This window comes from Marmota monax, unplaced genomic scaffold (genome assembly GCF_021218885.2).
Source record: "Marmota monax isolate L192 unplaced genomic scaffold, Marmota_monax_Labrador192_F-V1.1 WCK01_AAM20220418_F8-fsc00006, whole genome shotgun sequence".
NCBI classification, from domain to species: Eukaryota; Metazoa; Chordata; class Mammalia; order Rodentia; family Sciuridae; genus Marmota; species Marmota monax.
The window spans coordinates 29418597-29433934 of record NW_026693712.1 but is presented as its reverse complement, the minus strand read 5'-3'; the positions used below and the strand labels follow the sequence as shown (position 1 = coordinate 29433934).

Sequence of the window (15338 nt, the reverse complement as noted above, 5' to 3'; positions counted from 1 at the left end):
GAAAACTAAATCTTTAACAAATTTAGCTCTTTGGTGATGATGTTCTTCAAAACAAAAGCTACCCAGCAAGCTCTTCTTTCCTAGCACTTTGGCCCAGAGCTTTGAAAGTAAGGAGTTGTGTGAGGTTATTTACAGCTACAGGAAAGAGAAAAAATAATTTCTTTTTCTAATTCACACTTTCTCCTTGGCTTACCGTCTTCTTATTATGCCACCAATCTTAAACTGTGTCAGAGTCACACCTCTGCTGTCAGACAAACTCTACCACTCTCCTCAGCACAGAGGAGAAATGTGCAAGACAAGTACTGTCCCTGAGGGCTTGCTGTGTGCTTCACAGCTGAGGGCCTGGGCTCCAGAGGTACCTGTGTGCTTGATTTTAGTGAAGCCTGCACTTAGTGAAGCAAAGTAGCCCAGAAGAAGGTGAAGGACTCTGGACTGATTAAGCTTTACTGTGTTCCTTTACTCTTTTTTATTGTTGATTAAATCTTCTACATGAGTCTGCAAATAAGGAGCCCTATACATGTATAGAAAAGCCAAAAACAAAAAGTAAGGGACACCAAACTAAAACAAATATTCACACAGAGACATTGTCATCACAATGTGACACTGAGCACTTTTAAAAAAATTGTTTTGGTCTTCCTGTCAGCAAAAATCAAAGTATTTTAACAGGTGTGTGTGATCAGTACTATTAAATAGTAATCCTAATTATGAAATTAGACTTCCTAATCTTCAGTAAATCTCCTTTGTCACGCTAGTCTGGGGAGGTAACACTGGTGCTGGAGTCTAAGAAAATACACTTGTAATCATAGGGCCATAGCATGTCTCTGAGATGCCGTGCTCTGATGCAGGGCTGTTTGTGAAAGAATCATCAGGGAGAGTTAACCCAAATTACAAATGTGCAGATCACGACCACAAATTTCTTACCAGTGACTAATATACAGCTAGATTTAGGATTCAACATGTGGCAAAAAGTGATTTGATTTTCACAAATATAGATCAATTTCATGGTCATGTATATTCTTCTTGTAGACCCACCCTCCCCAGTAATCCTGTTTTGTTCTGCCTTCTTTCACCATTACTGCCTATATATTTTAGAATGTAGATGGGGCTAAAGTTGTTTTTTGGGTTCCCCTTTCTTGAGAAAGACTATCTGCCTATATCAGGAAGCATTCCTCTGTTGCTGTTGAACTCTGGTGTTCTTGATTCTCAGATCAGCTGATTGTCACATTGAGATTCTGGCACATGGTTCTCTGCAAGACCTCTTTTTGCTTTATTTCATTTTGTTTTGTTTTACTTTATTTTCTCGTCAGGCATTCTGTCCCTTACAAAACACACTGACTGTGGTATTTTGTGTACATTGGTTTATTTTTAGAAACAATATTATGCTAAGATGTAGTTCTATATCTTTCTCTCTCACTCTGCTTTGTTTCTCCCCTCCTCTCTCTTTTATTTTCAACTCAAAACCATGTTTTACAAATCTATCCATGGTCCTGGCTACTGTTGTGAAATGAGGTGTAGAAACGCAGAGTGTGAATCTCTTGTGGTTTACTTATCCTTTCATCTAGTGATGGCCACCCAAACTGCCTGTAATTCTTTTCTACTACATAGGACACTGCAACAAATGCCGTTGCATGGGTCCCTTTGAAAGTTTTTTGGGGGTTGTTCACACTAAAGTGCAACTGCAAGGATATAAGATTTATAGGCACTGCCCTAGTCACTGCAAGATTGCTCTCTGAAATGCCCGCATCCCCTAAGGAGTGCACAAGTAGGCTCATTTCCTTATCCTTTCTGTCTTGTATTTCTATTATTTCAATCATTGTTGTTTTTTTTTAAATCTTTAGGATTTAAACTATCATCTTGCTGATAATTTGCATTTCTTTGATTACTGACAAAGTTATTCTCCTACAATTTCTTTTATTGACAATGCTTTCAACTTTACAATAGAAGTCTTTAATATAGCTGAAGTCCACATTTGTAAAAGATATAAAGGTTAAGCCATAATGCTTGAATCCAGCTAACTTCTCTATAAAAGTGAGATTTTTTTAGAAATTTTGTCCTCTCCTCATTGTTTTGTGGGGTTACCTTTTCCATATATAAAGTTTTGATTAATATTTGAGTATGTTTTTGAGCCTTCTAGTCCTTTTCTTTCCACTAGTCTTTATCTGTTCTGTGGAAGAACTCCACCTTTTATATATTACTATAGATTTGTAATATATCTTAGTATCTGGTATGAAAAGTCCTTTGCTATGGCTTGCCTTATTTACAAATGACATAGTTATTTGCAGATATTTAGTTTTCTACATATTTGAGGATAAGTGTGACAAGCCACACACAATTTATTAAAAATTTATTGGAATGTTATTGAATTTTTATATTCATTTTGGGTGAATTAAGATCTTTACAAATTTTTCCACTCCATTTCCAAGTATTTAAATTTTCTTTTATGTACCTTGAGGGAACCATAAATACTTTTTTTCCATGAAGTTCTTGTGCATTTTTTTTTGTTAGATTAATTCTTACCTACCCTATAATTTGGTTGATAATGTTAATCATATATCATTTTCTTTTTGTTTTTTACTGATGTAAGCAGATACTACTGATTTTTATAAGGTGATCATGGTTTGTTCAGTCTTTGTCTATTTAGTTCTAGATGCTGGATTGCTGATACTCATATAATCTGCAAACGATAACATTTTTTTCTCTTTCCTCCTAGAACATTTCTCTTTCCTTCTCTTGCATGTGTTATTGGATGCGTCAGGCCCTTTGATATTTTGATAAATAGGGTTGTTATTATCAGCATTGTCTTTTTTCATTATCAAAAGAAATGTGTTCAGAGTTTCTCTGTTATATGTTTTGATCTTGTGTGTGTACTTTTTTTGATGATTAGGATTTGGGTAGTGTTATGGTATGGATTGTAAAAGTCCCCCAAAGGCCCATATGCTAAAGGTTTGGTAGCCAAACTGTCATGCTATTGAGAGGTGGTGAAACTTTAGGAGGTAGGGCCTAGTGGAAAGAAATGAAGTTGCTGGGGTTGTGCCCTTGAAAGGACACTGAGAATCTGTTCCCTCGTTTTGTCTCTATTGCTTTCTGATTGTCTCTCTTGCCTCCCCTCCCAGGCATTCTTGCCATGATAGACTGTGCCACCACAGGCCCAAAGCAGCAGGTCCAAGAAATCATGAATTGAAATATTTGAAGCTATGAGCCAAAATAAACTTTTTATCTTTTTAAGTTTATTTTTTTCAGGTATTTTGTCATAGTAACAGGGTCATAGTAACAGAAAGCTGACTAATATAGGCAGATAGTCTTTCTCAAGTTAAGAAAGAAAACTGCTATTCCTACTGTTTAGTGGACTTAAAAAGTTATTATTTTATTAATTAATTTAACTTAATTACATTATAGAGAATATAATCTATATGATGTCAAGTGCCTGAAATTTATTGAGGCTTCATTCTTAGCTTAATATATTGTCAATTTTTGTGAATGTTCTTTTGTATTCAGAAAAAGAGTATGTATGCTCTGTAGGATATAGAATTTATTTTCTGTAAACTTATGAATGAAGTTCAAATTTACTAATACTTTTTTTTGGATTTTAAATATCAATTCTTCTTACTTATAACAAGAATTAATAATAAAATTTTATTTATTTATTTAGCCTGGTGTCTACCCTGTTAACAAATTTTTAAGTGTATAACACACTATTGTTGACTACAGGTAAAATGTTCTGGAGATGTCTGGAAATTATTCAGTAGCAACACTTAAATTTTATACTCGTTAGATTAACAACTCCCTCATTTTACCTTCGTCTAGCTCCTGGAAATCTCCATTATATTCTTTGCTTCTATGATTTTGACTATTTGAAATACATCACATAAATGTAATCATTCAGTGTTTTTTCCTGTGACCGGATTATTTCACTTTGCATACTATCCGCAAGGTTCATCCATGTTGACATATTTTGCAGAATTACCTTCTTTTTTAAATGCTGAATGGTATTTAATTATTTATATACCACATTTTCTTTAATCCATCTACCAATGAACCTTTAGGTTGTTTCCACATCTTATCTTTTATGAAGAGTGCTGCAATGAACATGGGAGTGCAGATCTTTGGGATCCTGATTTCATTCCCTTTGAAAACACACCCACAACTGAGAGTCCTAGGTCATACAGTAATTCTCTTTGGTTTTTTGAAGTCTTTTCACACTATCTTCCATAGTAGCTGCACATTCTATATTCCTGTTAACAGTATGCAAGGATTTCAATTTTTCTACCTCCTTTCCAACACATGTTGTCTACAGTTTTTATTTTATTTTATTTTTGTAGTAGCCATTCTGACAGATATGAGGTGATATCTTAGTGTGATTTTGATTTGCATTTCTGTAACAATTAGTGACACTGATCTTTTTTTTTTGTATTCTTGATGGCTCTTTGCATGTCTTCTTTTGAGAAGTATCAAATCCTTAGCTCATTTTTAAATTGGATTACTATGGGTTTTTTTTTTCTTTTTCTTTTAAATTTTTTTTTTATTTTTGCTTTTGAGCTTTAGAAATTCCTTATACATTTAGGATATTAACTATAATGAGAGTGTTTTTAGTTTGATGTATCCTATTGATTTATTTTTGGTTTTGTTACCTGTATTTTTGTTTTTATATTAAAAAATCACTGCTAAAATCAATATCATGAAAAAAATTTCAATTTGTTTTCTTTTAGGAGTTTTAGTTCTTAAATTTTTAATTCATTTTGCATTCATTTTTGTGTATGGTGTAATATAAAGATCCAATGTTCTTGGATTCCTGGTAGATCTGGTACCAGTACTACAGAACAGCAAAACACCAAGCCAAATTCTATCTCAAAAAAAGTTCAGAACACTCCTCAGGACACAGCACTTGTTAATGATTTTCTTGTGCTAGAGAAGTCTCTCGCTGTTGCTAATCCCTAAACATGAGAAAGGCAAGTGACACCTACTGCTTGAGAAGTGTGTCCTCTCCCAAGTGCACACATTTTAAATATCTTATTGTCTGATAATATACTTCAGTGACACTGAAGTATTTATACATCATTTACGGAACCAGGAATGGATACTATACCAAATAATCCCATGGTGTAACACAACACTTTCTAGCTGTGTATTTTTAGGTCTGCAGGAAGATAAGGATTCCTAACTTGGTCCAAAAAAAGTAAGTTGTTTTGCAGAAAGGATGACAATATTAACCTTTTCACAAAGTTCAATGTGAGGGGATGCAAGGGTATGTGGCAGGCATTAGCACTGTTGGTGTGGTCTTTTTCATCTTTGTTAGAATTGTTTTAAAGGGAACCCTCAGGTGGCCCTTGCAGAATCTCCAGAAGCTTTAGACCACAGATTGATTGATTGGTTGATTGACTGATTTCTTTTTCTTCTTTTGCTCTTTTTTTTTTTACACTAGAAGCCTGAGGCTCTTAACTCTACATACTGATAAAAAGAAAAAAAAAAGGAAGAAAGGAAGGGAACAAGGGATGTAAGTAGGAAGAAAAGAAATAATAAGTGAATCCTTGTAATGAGAATATCTTTTTTGTGTTTGTGTGCAAGGAATTTAAAGAAATATATTGGTAATAAAGAGTGTTCCTCTTACTGCCATTTTTCTGGTTTTACTTTGCGACTGACCATCAATACTAAAAGTACATCAGTTAGACGTGCTTTAATTCTTATGAAAAATTATGTTGATGACAAAGTTTTAAAGAGGCAACTTGGGAGAGAAGTGCATTTGTCTCTTTTGTGCAGTTGTCCCCCTCCTCACATTTGAGCTGTGCATTGCAGCTCTCTGCTTCTCTGTAACTGGCCCACCTACCTTTCCTTGCAAGGTGCACAGCTTCTGCATGCTCGACACTGGTGACCTCAGTACCATTGACAGACAGCACCACATCTCCGATCAGGAGCCCAGCTTCCTCAGCAGCACTGTCTGTAAGCAGACAGACAATGGTCTCATTGAAGGAAAGTTCCCACTTGAGGGTCCTGCTGTTTGTACTCTTTTAAAAAAGGCTTTCTCTAAAGGGCCTTTATTTCCAACTTTAGACAATTGCCTATGTCATTAATAAGAAGGAAAATGCTCTCCTTGCCGCCTGCCTTTCATTTCCTGGACTCCCACATTCAGCCAGTTGTCTGAGTGGCCTCTTTGCAATATAATAGCAAAGCTGCTCAGAAACGCAATCTATTCATCCACCAGAAGGTTGAACTGCTAGTTCTCATTCCTCCATTGCTGCTAGGTCTCTTTGTAACCCTGAGAAAATCACTTAACCTCAATATCTTCATCTATAAAAGGAGGATGGGGGCAGGGGCAGAGCTTCTCTGCAGGATTGTTGAGGGAACAAGTAATTGAAATACTTACAAAGTTGTGCAAAAACAGATCTTGGAGTGGTCAGGAAAAAAAAAAAAGAAATAGAGCTGCTTTTACTTTCATCGAATAGGCTCCTCCCTGAGCAATTACAGAAAGTAAACAAAAATAGTTCAAGCCTTAGGACTCAGGGTATGAAACAGGGAGGACCTTTCTAGAAGGTATTTATTTTATCCCTTGGATTATAGCATTTGCATTTACTGCAACATACTTAACATTTTCTGGGGATAAAAAAGATGTAATAAGCCATTTTAAGGTTAATTAATTTTTAATAAGTTATTCCATATATTTGGCCAAAATTCTTACATCTGTTTTTTCCTTTGTGCTTCATTTTACATTTGTTTCCTCTTTCTTAGATCTCAGTTCTTGGTGCATATGTCCTGTTCATGGATATGCAGAGTACTATGCAGCAACGTCAGAATTTTATTATGTAGAATGTTATACAATTTAAAGATTTTAATCTTAAAGCATGGCTCTACTGGTGTGGGTAGCAAGAAAGAGTATTTCCAGTAATGGCCATGGTCTGTCTAAATCTGTTCATAATAGTAGGGAAGGCCTTTTCTGCTTGATAAACAGTGGCTCACCAACACAGGAGGGTAGGTATAGTATTTGATATTTTGTTCATTTACATAATATCATGCTTGTACCTAATTAAAGTCTCATGGTATGGGTGACCATTTCAATATATTCCTCCTTAGTCTAAAAGAACTCAAAGCAGTTACTCATGGCAATGCTTTCTGAACTAAATTCCAAAATGACAACATAGGTCCAGAGACAATCCTTATTAATTTTTGTATTCCTGATGGTACTAAATATTAAGACCTATATATTATAATCTTCCAATCAATACATGTTGAATGAATGATTGAGTGATGCCAAAAGTGTATGTCATAATTCCTACCTGTAAGGAATTTTAAATTCCATTGCAAAAGAAAAGACATGCTTAATAAAATGTGTATATATATATATATATATATATATATATATATATATATATTTGTAATACAGTGAGTGACAAATATAAAAAAAACATAAAACAAAGGCTATAGATAATGTAAAACTTTGGAAAAGGACATTTTCACTCCAATTTGGGATAGTTACAAAATGCTTTTCAGAATAATTAGAATTTGGTATGACTGATTAATAAATAGATTCTTTTTAGTGGGGAATCATAGGGAAGATAAAGTGGCAGAGTGCTAGGTGTTCACAAATACAATTTCTCTTGTCTTTTGACTCATGCATTCCTTTGCTGTTGGGCATGCAATATATATGAATTCTAGCTATTGGACTGTGAACCAAAGCAAAGGTGCCACTTCCAGACCTGGCCCATGACATCATCCCAAGAGCCAACCTTTCATATTCTTTTCCTACTGCCTGCCAGATGCCAATGACTTCAATGCCCTTAGGGATGACAAACATAAGAAAAAGAAACTCAGGTATCACAAAACATTATTTGGTATAAAACTATTCTCCAACCAAAAACATCCACAATGGAGTAACAACCTTTGTGGAGGAACAACCACAAGGACTAACAACCTTTTTTTTTTTCTTTTTTACTTTTTAAGTTTTTGGTCTTAAGTCATAAATATATTTTTGTTCCAAAGCTAACATAATTTTAAACAATATGAAAAGCAAGAAATTAAAAGTATTCTGAACAAACTTATGGCAACAACTTTTTAAGACATGTCAAAGAGTAAGAGACTCAGATTAGCTGGAGAGAGGCTGTGGGGAGACAGAGGGGAAAAGGCAGAAAAGATGACCAAAATATGAAGGGTCTTCTTGATGGTGAAGATCCAGAATTTATACTTGATCCTTCAACAATAAAGAACCATTAAAGATTTTGAGCAGAAAATAAATATGCAGTTGTTTATAAGAGCTTAATTTAGGGTAGGGAGAGATTACATTAAGCAGATCAGTATTAACATTATTACTAAAATATACAAACCTGAAATATGACTCCAGAAATGAGAATTGGAAATGAGGTATAAAAATCTGTCATGGGAGCTGAAACATTTTATTCATTTATTTGTGTACCTGTCTATCTAATTTTAATGGACTGTAAACATATTATGGACAAGTAAAATTTCTTAATTATTTTGATATTTACCCTGCTTAGTATAATCTCTGACACAAGGCAGGAGATTTTTAAGTGTTTGTTGAATATGTGTGTTTTTAGATACACTGAGATAAACTTGGAAGATAAAATTGAAAATATTCATTTGAGTTATTGAAAAATATGTTTCAAATCTAGAAGATAAGATAGGCCTGAGAAATAAATTCATGTTTCTTAACCAATGGGACAAATGTAAGAAGATAAATCAGAGCTTTGAAGACAAAATATTGAAGAATAATTAACTTTAGAGAGAGGAGAAAAGAGGGGGCAAAGAGAATACAAGAAAGAAATAGATATATCTTAGCATGGACTCAAGAGTAAAAAGTCAATGAAGACAGTGAAGAATTTTAGGGTTGAAAAGAAAATCAACAGTCGTATCATGGCGCCATAAGAGTAACCACAGTTGTTGGGTGTGGTGGCACTCCTGTAATCCCGATGGCCCAGGAGGCCAAGGCAGGAGGATTGTGAATTCAAACCAACCTCTGCAACTTAATCGAGGCCTTAAGCAACTTATCAAGACCCTGTATCAAAGGAAAAATAAAAAGGGTTGGGGATGTGGCTCAGTGACTGAGCGCCCCTAAATTCAATTCTTAGTACCATGAAGAAAAGAGTAACCACAGCATTTTTAATCCTTTTATGTCCAAGAAGTCAAAAAAAGTAAGAACAGAGTAAAGGTGATAATATCCGGAAATGGGAAAGTAAATGATAAAAAACTTTAAGGATTATGGAAGTAGAAGGAAAACATTTGAGTATTTGTGCCAATCAATAGGTTAAATGATTGATTAGATAAAGTTATAAACCACTAAAATAAATGTAGGGGTCCAGTAATAGGTTGTCATTACTAAGTAAAATTTGATTTTAAATAACTTTTTTTTTACTTAAAGAGTTTACTAATATGAAAATAATCCTTTTTTTTAAAAAAAAAAAGCACCCTTAATTCACATACAATCTACTTGATCTGTGTAAACTGAACAATTCAATTATTTTTAGTATATTGATGGAGTGGTGCAACCCTCACCACAATCTAATTTTAGCACATTTTTTTCACTATGGAAAGAAACTAGTCAATAATGGTTACTTTATATCCACTGCCCCCCCCCACCAACCCCCCAACCTAAGGCAACTATAAATCTGCTTTCTGCTTCTCTGGACTTGTCTACTGTGATTATGCCATTTCATATAAAATGAATCATAAAACAAATGGTCTTTTTTGTTTGGCTTTATTCACTCAGCCTAAAGTTTTCAAGATTCATCTGTGTTATAAGCTGTCATATATTCCTTTAGCTGACAAACAATATTCATTGTTAGAATATGGCATATTTTTAATCCACTCTTCAATTGATGGGCATTTGCGTTATTCACATTTAAAAACAGCTATGTAAATTTGGAGACAAATTTGAAATTTGTGAACATCTGTTTTCATTTTTTGTGAATTTATACCATAAGTAGAACTGCCCTAAGTGGGAACTCCATATCTAACATTTTGAGGAAAAGTCAAGACTGTTTACCAAAGTGACTACACAATTTCATATTCCCACCAGTATTGCATGCGTGTTTTGGATTTCTCTACATTCTTGTCAATGTTTATTATCTAACTTTTTTTTTTATTACAGCCCTCCTAGTGAGTGTGAAGTGGTATATCTGTGGTTTTGATTTGTGGTTCCCTTATGGCTACAGATGGTGAACACTGTTCACTTGCTAATTGGTTATTTATACATCTTCTTTAGAGAAATGTCTATTCAAATCCCCTGCTCATTTGAAAATTATGCTATCTTTGTATCATTAAGTTATGAGAGTGAAAATAATTCTTGTTTGTAGAGGAATTATTTATGGAGTGTAACTCTTCTGGGTAGTTTATATAATTGCTTTTAAGTTTAGTTATCAAGGGTACTGATTGTGTTCCAATATCATGCAATACAACTTATAAGTTTTCCTTTATCTAGTAATTATGGTGGGAGTTTGAGGCATTAGGACTTCTTGGGGGAGATATTTCAAGGTAGCCTTGTGATATATACCACACAGATATTTCTACCACTTGAGGCTGATCTTGGGGGTGGGTGGAATAATTCAGTGTATGTTGCTGGTGGAAAATAAGACCATGATTTTCTAAATTTACATTTCCCTCTAATAAGATACTTGACTGCACAGTTCCGTGTTTATTATGGAGAAATGAATGCTGAGCTACTCCATATTTTCATGCATATTTACATATAATGCAGAATCTGAAAACCTTATAATTAAAAAAGGAGCTTGTGGATTTCATTTAAAAATTGTTCTATAACAGTAGCATTTTAAATGCTAGAGCTTCCAAAAAGATGGGCCTTGTTCAAAATGTCCTCTATAGTTTGCCTTTCCTTAAATTTATAGTTTTCTTTTCAAGTTTGCTTGGTATCAAAGTTGAAACATCTGTTTCTTTTGTTTATGCCAACAGATCTCACAAGCATTTAGGCTTTCATAGAAAATGTTCATGCAAATGCCAGCCGGGTGTAGGCAATTAGTTATGTAAGCTCCAAGCAAGCTCAGTCTCTCTATACTTATGGATAATCATTTCCATCCCACCTACAGGTCTCATCGCTTTATCTTTTTATCTTCAGTGTGTAATTAAGCCTCTCTACTGCATCCAGAACAATGTTTTGTGGTATGAATAAGATTCTCAGAAGGGCTGAAAATATGTGTAATTTTAAAGTCCCTCAACCCCTCATTTAGTAGATTTGACTAGACAATGGATTTCAGAGGGTGCTCTTCAGCATTGAGGAATACATTTTTAAAAAGAAAACTAGACTCAGCAGCTACATGAATCCCTGCCAGGGCAGCACTTTCTTATGATGAATAAAATCCTAGGTTAACTATGTATTGCACCGTTTCTGGTACAGTAAAGATGTCTCAGCTTTTCCTATTACAAAAACCTTGGGGCCTCCTAAATAAAAAGCCATTTGCAATACAAACATTTTTATTTGTCTCACATTTGAACAGTTAAAAAGGTATCAGAAATTAAATAAGCCATAAAATCTTATTAAACTACATTAACTTATTTTATCTAGAAGGGCAGGCACAACAGGTATGTAAAAATTTGGGATAAAAATTTGAAAATATCTACTGAATTTATGAAGTCAGACCACTTTGGTTTTTAAGAGGTAATAATTTTTATATTCCTTTACAAATTCCTTTGTTTCTGTTGAAGACTAAACTGGTGAAGTCAGTGGGAGAAAAAGGAAAAGAGAGGAGGGAAATGGAAAGAGGAGAAGAAAGAGAAAACAAGACAAGGGGGAGCAAGGGGAGAAGGGAAAGACAAAGTGGAGTGGGAATGTGTGAAGCATCATTTAATATATTTCTCATGAATACACATTGATTTTTGTTAAAGCCAGATTTCTATCAAAAATATAGTAAGAAATCGGAAGCCCTTGATGCTAAAATATTGCCTGTCTTTTTATCTGTGAAACAGAAATAACAAAGCACACAATTGTTTTGTGTTCTTTCTCATATAAAGGACACAAAGGAGCCAAGTCAAACTGACCTCAACAGCATTTTCAATTTTGGTCTTTTGTCGTCTGAGCCCTGCTGCCAAGCTCTTCTTCAGCTCTGTTTCCTCACTTGTTTGTATTTCACCTTTCCACCCCAAATCTCACTGACATGAGAAAGACTCTCTCCCTTCCCTAATCAGTAAAGAAATAATTGGCTAAATAGCACACACACACACACACATGTACACACACGTACATAATTTGATTAACTGACTTAACTTTAATTGAAATCCACTCACATCAGAATAAGAATATATCCATGCATTTGTATTTTAACATCTAATTATGAAATAGAAAGCTTTTTCCCTGTATTAAAAAAAATTCAGTTTAGTAACTTAGCCCTTTGTTTTCCTATAAATATTTTAGAATCTAATTGAGAACTTCTTATCAAAAATAAATGAATAAATAAATCTGAAGACAAAAATAACTACAAGAATTTTGAATATGATTATACATACAGATAATTTGGGGAAGAACTGACATCTTTAAATACTAAGATTTAAAATGGATGAATGTGTTTTTCCCTGCTGTTAATTTTGTCATCCTTTGATTTCTTTCTATAGCATTTCATTTTCAAAGTAGTGATTTTTACCTTTATTAGAATTATTCCTAACAGTTTCCTTTTTTCCTCACCAAGGCTTACTATCCTGCACCCTTTGTGGCAGTCTTATGTTAACACTGCCCAAATTTACCTGTTGTAAGGACTGGAACCAAGAACCTTTGACTGCCACTCATTTGGACCCATGATCTCTCACATTGAGGCCATGCTTTTTCCAGGCTGATTCCAGCTAGTGACTGAATTTAGAGGGGATGCTAGAGTCAAAGCAGTTGCTTGCCAAAGCAGGATTCCTTTAATAGGCCCTGCTCTGGGGCTCCCTAAGTAGCCTGTCTCAGAATTTCTCAGAACTAGCTTGAGGCTCTTTCTGTCCAGTCCTGCTTTTCTTCTCTCAGGTGCCAGACAGACCTGCACTGTGCTCTGAGGCTCTTCTGCCCAACTTTGCCAGGCACAGGGATTTCCTTTAACCTCTTGCACATTCATTTTCAGTCTATTATCAGAGGACAGGAACTGAGAAAAATGAACTTCCTTTGTTACATTAAAAAGGTTTTTATCTGTTCCTAATTTGCTAATATTTAGTAAGTCATGGCAAAGTGAGAACAAAGGGGATCAAGCACACAAAAGAAAGGACTGGATTTTGATAGGTGAAGGAGGCAGAAAAAGGTGAAAATTCCATTCCATTTGAAGGTGTAGATGTAGGATTTCTGATAAACAAAAAGTAGAGACAGGAAATTATAGAGAAGATAACCATGCTTGCAAAGCTGAGAAGGTTCAAACTGAGGGGAAGAAAAAAAATTAGAATGGATAAGAATTCTGATATATATACCTACAGATTATATATATATATATATATATATATATATATATATATATATATTCACAAATTTTGACATTTTGATGATTATACTAGACTGACTTGTAGTTCTCAGATTATTACATTAGTCTAGACTTTTAATGATGTAATGATGAAACAAAGAGGTGGCGTCTTTATTATCTAAGAGAGACAAAAAAAAAAAAATTAGAGATCATCTGGAAACTCGCCTAGAAAGGGAAAAACAGATTTGTAAGGTAATTGACTAGAGAGAGTGTTGAGAAGAAATTGTTTTATTTAATATACCAACTGAATGCTGTTCATTCCATAAACAATTAAATATCAGAGGTAATGTGTAGTTAGCTAAACCATTAGCGAAGAAGAGTTGATGTGGTATTTAATGTATTTAACATTTTCAGTAGTCAGGAATAAATTTGGCCTGAATCAAGTCATGAAAATTTCAAAGGCAGTTCTTTTGATAAGTTGAATCAGATTTTTAGAGAAAGGGATGAGATGTCAAGTACTATTACATCAAGAAGAGGCAAAAATCCCTCTTTTGCATTAACTAAGTGATACTTGGTGTGTGTGTGCTGCTTGTTTGTGTTTCCTTGGGTGCAGGGAGCCACTGTCTTAATATGGCTTGATGCTGGGAGGTTAGAGGGTTTCTTTAGACCTCACAACCTTACCTCCTTCTGTTTTCCATCATGTAGAAGCTTGTGGAAGGTAAAGGACTATTTCTCTGCCTTCAGGTCCAGAGTAGGTCCTGGCTTTCTAGTAAGTCAGTTAAAACAATCTCATTCCCCTTTGCAGTTGGCCTATGTAAACCAGCTCACAGTGGGCCCCAGGGGTGATAGCAACATAAGGGTATTTGAAGCTGGAAAACTGTCCTCTGTCTCTTTTTGACCCTATGATTTGTGATGGAAAAAGGCTAGAACTGTGGAGATTGTTTTGTATTCAACAGGAAGCATGCAATACTAAGGAAGGGAATGAAAGAAGTCATGCCTTTGATGAAATTATTGAGCCACTGAAGCAAATCAAATCCCAGCAACAGCTCAGAGCCTTCAGTTTCTCTGAGCCCATCCTTCCCCTTTATTGTTTAAACCATGTACAGTCCAATGTTCTATAAGTTCCCAAAGAGTCCTGACTGAAATAAAACATTGTGAAATAAATCATAGTTCTGGAGGTAGAAATTCTGAGACCTGAATGCTGGTGTTGCCTTGACCATAACTATAAAGCCTTAGGCAGGCCATTTAGCATTTAACAACTTTGACCCTTAATCTATTCATCTGCTAAATGGATGTGAAAACATCAAGTTTCAAGTTGTGTTAAACATGCATTACCAGGAAGAGCATGTATGCTCTCAAATATACTGCTCACCTCTAGTGAACCTCTAGTGAACGTGAGTTCTTTTCCTCTGTGACATAACATGGCTTTTACACTTAAAGTGAAATTAACTGATGGATACTTTGATATTATAAATAAGTCAATGACTCTCTTTTATGACATCAAGGAATCTAAAATAGGTGTTCAGTTTACTTAGTATTTAGATATTCCTCTCAGGCTTATAGGAGACTAAAATCTACATTTCGTAGAATGTGTGCTATTGATCATGAGGGATGAGTGATAACCTGCAAGAAATTTCCTCAGGATGAACTTTAATTCTTTCCAAAAAGATCTTGCATTCTATCCGGGCACTAAATATTTCCTTACTCTACTGTCATACTCTGAGAGTTGGTTAAAAATTCCATTAATATAAAAAAATTGGTGGTGGTCTGAACACTGTTTTCTGCTCAGCTATGCCTGTGTGATGGGCTGGGAGGTAACAATTTACTCTGATGCACCTGTCACCCCTGTCACTTTTTCCAGAGCTGAACAGTCATTCACTTCTTTACAACAGAGAAGGGCAGTTTCCAACAGAACTACAGAGTCTACAACAGAGGAACTCTAAGTCTGGCAGAGAGAAATGAAATGGG

At 34.8% G+C, this 15338-nt stretch overlaps 1 protein-coding gene across 1 annotated transcript in view; it reads right to left on the bottom strand.

Annotated features, from left to right (window-relative positions):
- LOC124103734 (uncharacterized) overlaps positions 1 to 15338 on the bottom strand; it is a 110120-nt gene that overhangs the window by 58741 nt on the left and 36041 nt on the right. The window contains exon 7 of the mRNA XM_046460441.2: positions 5822 to 5932. Coding sequence (XP_046316397.1) covers positions 5822 to 5932 — 111 coding nt within the window. The remainder of the gene's footprint in view (positions 1 to 5821; positions 5933 to 15338) is intronic.